Source organism: Protopterus annectens, chromosome 5.part1 (genome assembly GCF_019279795.1).
Source record: "Protopterus annectens isolate FY-2018-M chromosome 5.part1, PAN1.0, whole genome shotgun sequence".
NCBI lineage: Eukaryota > Metazoa > Chordata > Ceratodontiformes > Protopteridae > Protopterus > Protopterus annectens.
In genome coordinates, this window is record NC_056736.1 from 635,188,334 (window position 1) to 635,193,221 (window position 4,888).

The window sequence follows — 4,888 nt, forward strand, 5'->3', positions numbered from 1 at the left end:
CGAGCGGTTACTTACCTCGCATGAAACGTCCATCTTCTGAAGGTGTTGGTCTTGTCGTCTCAGGCAACTGGGTGTCGGGTAAGTGAGCGGTCGGTCTACTGAAGTAGACCCATATATATATATATATATATATATATATATATATATATATATATATATATATATATATATATATATACAGATATATAGATATAGATAGATATGTGTGTGTCTGTTTATACACACACACACACACACACACACACACACACACACACACATATATATATATATATATATATATATATATATATATAGATACACACACACACACACACACACACACACACACACACACACACACACACACACACACACACTGGGCTCATTCTGGACTGCTGGCCTGCAGCCTTGTATTAGTAACCCACATAAATGAATCAACTTTTTTCATGGTGTGATAATGTCCTGACTATAACACAGATGTTCTAACGTTAAATAAAGACCCAGCACTAGGGGATAAAACTAGCATAAGTAGGAGTGAGTTGTTGATACTGGGTCTCCCATCTCAGTTGATCATGTCCTGTAGTCCTTAGTCACCGTTGCCAGATTTAGAGGCATAAATCACACATAGTGCATTATACCAGCATTTCATGCACTGCTTCATCTACTTGCATGCCAGGAGTGCAAGACAGCTTGGTTTAGGTCAACAAAAAATCATACCTACATCATGGCTGCCTATATGACAGCTCCTCCGGCAAATGGCCCACTTCCCTAAAACCATTATCTAGGCAAATCTACACGGGGACTGGGACCCCCATATTTATTAATGTGGTCTGAAGAAGTGAACCTGAATGAGTGAGTAACAGTCTGATAGGAAGAGCCTGATGGTATGAGGGAAAAAGCAGATAACAAAAAATAAATACCATTCGATTACAACAATGAGAAAAACATGAGCTTCTGTATAATATAAAATAGCTAAATTTGAATGCATTTGTATTATATTCACTGAACTATTTTACTTTCTTTACCAGTCTAAATGGTAAAATATTCTGAGCAAAGAACTATATCATTCTTAATGTCATTTATTTTACATAAACAACTCTTGTGGGAGTAGAAAAGTTACTACTCTATTTTAAATAATAGGTAAACATTTCAACAATCCATTGTAAATGATTTTTAAATAATAGGTAAACATTTCAACAATCCATTGTAAATGATGGGTGACAGTAGATGAGTTAGTATCTTACATTTTGATGACACATTGAAAACAAAGAATGACTGTATACACGATATGAATGTTTTTATTCTGCTTCCGCAAGGCCACACTCATAAAATATTGATTATTGTTTTCTTTATCATAGGGTTCGATGGCTGCATTGAATACTTCATGTATAACAATATGGCCCTTCCTTTCTCTGGCATGAATGAAATGGCTGTTATTCATTTCCATCAACATTCAGTGCAAGTCAAATGCACAGAACAAGAGTCCTGTAGTAGCATGTACTGTTCTGGAGAATCTGTTGCCATTGCATGTCTAACCCACCCATGCCATAATGGGGGGACATGCTTCTTCTCTGAAGATGGTGTAAATTACTGCATTTGCAAATTCTTTTTTACTGGTCCATTGTGTGAGCTCTGTTTGACAGAAGCTAATGAAGTTACAGCCTGTGGAGAAATGGAATCAAGCATTCCATATTGGGCTTTAGCAGTAAGTGTTCCTGCCGTTCTTTCCTTTAGTGCATTGGTTATTATTGCATATATGAAATACAAGCGTACATCTAATGAGGATGAAAGAGAAAAAAGGAGAACATTAGCATTATGTGAGAAAGGGAAAGACAACAAAGCATTTGAGTTTGACGATACCTGTGTTACAAACATAGACGTAGCCCAGGATCCTGAAAGGCAGTCAGGTGTAATCAAAGGCAAAAATGGTCAAAATGCAAAATGGAGCGAATGTCATGAATCAGAGCATTACAACCTAGACAAAACTAGCAGCATTTCACTATTTGGTAATATTGATATTACACTCTGCCATCCAGTCAGTAATCCTGAAAACATGTGCCAGACATCCAGCAGAACAGAACTGCAGTCTTTGGAAACAAATATGTCTGCTACAAATTTAACTAATGCTGAATTGTCTATGAAAAAAACACTGGCTGGGCTACCACCGTTCCTCAGAGAACACATGTCTGTTGGCTATAGAGAACACCTGCAGGTCACTAAACTGGCTACAACTGTTACTTCCAGCTGTCCAAGCCAGAAGAGAAGCTTGGCCGTTGAGGAAGCTCAGCACAGTGGAAAGCAATACTCAGAATCTCAGCTGATGTATGGGTCAGTACCTATCAGGCATAAGTATGGAACTCCCATGGCTCTCTCATCAGAAGAGGTTGAAAAAATATATGCCCCAAGATTATCAATGGCCAACATAACAACTGCACAGAATGTAGCATATCAAAATGCTATGATGCATAGGAAATCTCAAATGATTTTCACATCCACAGAGAAAGAAGTAGATACGCTTTCCTCAGACAGTGACTCTTACAGTTCTTTCACATGTTCGGAATATGGCTGTGACAAGGAAGCCTTCTTCCTATATGACCATTCAAATGTGACTATGTGCAGAAAACAGATTGCAGTGGGAGATGCCACTACAGAAAATCACAAAACAAATAAGTCTGATGTCTGTCAGACTATTACTTGGAATTTGGACGAGGATACAAATCAAAGTGCTTCATTTTGCAGTCATTCAGCCATTAACATATCTGGCAATTGGAAAAACTTGATAAACATTGGACCAAGACTTGAAGACTATGTAGAAGTTTTTAAAGACCTTGCAGAAATACCTTTTAAGTTAAAAAAGGGGCAAACAGTTATATCAAGGAACAAGCAATGACAAAGGAAGAAATGTTCTGATATTGTTTTATGATTAATGCTAACTAAATGTAAAAAGTGATTAAACAACTCATGTTTTTCTGAACAAACATAACCATATAAGCTTCCTGCAAGTAAGACCTGGGTCTTTTCTGCTTTATCTGGCCATTTTCTTACATTCTGTAGTACTACTAATTTCATTTGGTCATCTTTATCCACCACTTTCATTTATGAAGTTTGCTTTATATCAATCCCATGCATATTTAAAAACTTAACTTCCATTTCCTTTCGCAGCAGTTAAACTTGGAGACTGTTCCATGCCTGCATTACACTTCCCCTACATACGGTATATTCTCATGTCTTCCTAAAGTCTGGGATTCATAACATTCTCTCGTTAACTGTCATTTGTTCTAAATAACATTTAATTCTGTCATATTCATTCAGTTAGCTCTTTCTTCTAATGTCTTGTGGTTGCTCACTTCCTCTTGCACTGCAACTTTTGAACTATATTTACCCATGTTTTCCTCCATACTTTGCTTACAGAATTAAGCTCAGTGTTCCAAGTGAGGTATGTGTGCTGGAGCAGTAACTTCATGTTTTTATTTGTGGAATGTTTCCTTTCCTTTTACAAGTAACACAATACTCCACCAACACTGTACTTAGAGATAAAATGCCAAAAGAGCATGACATTCAGCCATGTCTTTGATAATATGTTTCATAGTTTCATAGTTTCATAGTATAGTACTAGGCTATCTGCCCTGGGGCATTTGTAAGCCTAGCCATAGTGATGTGGCTTTTGCCACCCCATGAAATGGTACAAAAATGTACAGAATAAATCTAGAATACTGTGCCTCTGTCTAGTAGTGACACAATGAAGGTCCCCTTATATAATAGAATTAGTTTACTGTGCCCCTGTCTAGCAGTGACACAGATGTGACCCCTGGGGTAAACTTACGATCTCCCATCCACTCATCAAGATTTCTCTTGAAGAGAGTCAGTGAGGGGCTCTGCCTAATACGAACTGGGATCCTGTTCCAAAGCATGGGAAGCCTCTGGGTTATGAATCTATCCCTCCAGCATGTCCTATTCATACTTGTGCCGAGGTTTAAGTCTTTAGCTCTCGTGGTCCTGATGGATTTGGATTTTTGAGGTGGAGCATGTCCATCAGATCCTGATTGGACATGGCCTTGTACGTCAGGCAGAGATCACCTCTGAGCAGGCGGTATACTACTGAATAGAGCTGAAGTTTCTTTAGTCTGGCAGAATAAGACATATGTTGGAGACCCTTGATCCTTTTGGTGAGGTACTTTTGTGGTCTCTCCAGCTGTTGCAAATGCCAGGTGAGGTACATACCAAATGGGGCATTGTACTCAATCATGGGTCTGATGAGGGAGGAATATAGGGGTACAATGACATCCTTGGATCTGGATGTGAATCCCTTCATAATGAGGTGTGCAAGGTAGAATGTTTTTCTAACCACTTTGGCAACGTGGGTGTCAAATGAGAGGTCGCTGTCTACTTGGGTCCCTAGGTCTCTGATTACTTTTTCCGCACTCAGTGGGTTGCTGTCTATGTGATAATTTGTGGGTACTTTGTTTTTTCCAAAAGGGATGACTATACATTTTTTGGCATTTAGTTTAAGGCCGTGACTAAGGCACCAGTTGTCCGTTTCAGTGAGGCCTTTTTGTAGGATGTGTGTGTCTGCTGGTGTATCGACTATGGCGCCTAGTTTGCAGTCATCTGCGAACTTTGTCAGCCACAGCCCTCCCATGTTTGCTTTAACATCTGAGAAATAAATGCCGAACAAGTGGGGTCCCAAGACAGATCCCTGTGGGACACCACTTGTGACTGGCTTTGAGTCTGACATTACTCCAGCGATTTTAACTTTATGGGTTCTGTCCTTTAGCCAGTTTGCAACCCATCTAGTGACATAAGGGTTTACTTTTAAGCTGTTTAGCTTATCTATGATGCCTGAGTGGGGTATTGTGTCGAAGGCCTTAGCCAAGTCCAGGTATGCTGTATGGACTGCTTTGCCCTC

The 4,888-nt window shown here is 39.2% G+C and overlaps 1 protein-coding gene across 1 annotated transcript in view; it reads left to right on the forward strand.

The window, feature by feature from the left end:
* Positions 1 to 3,589, forward strand: part of LOC122803244 (protocadherin Fat 4-like) — a 166,819-nt gene extending 163,230 nt beyond the window's left edge. Inside the window, exon 7 of the mRNA XM_044072841.1 lies at positions 1,341 to 3,589. Within this exon, the coding sequence (XP_043928776.1) occupies positions 1,341 to 2,872 (1,532 nt within the window). The 3' untranslated portion in view covers positions 2,873 to 3,589. The remainder of the gene's footprint in view (positions 1 to 1,340) is intronic.
* The last annotated feature ends 1,299 nt before the right edge of the window (positions 3,590 to 4,888 follow it).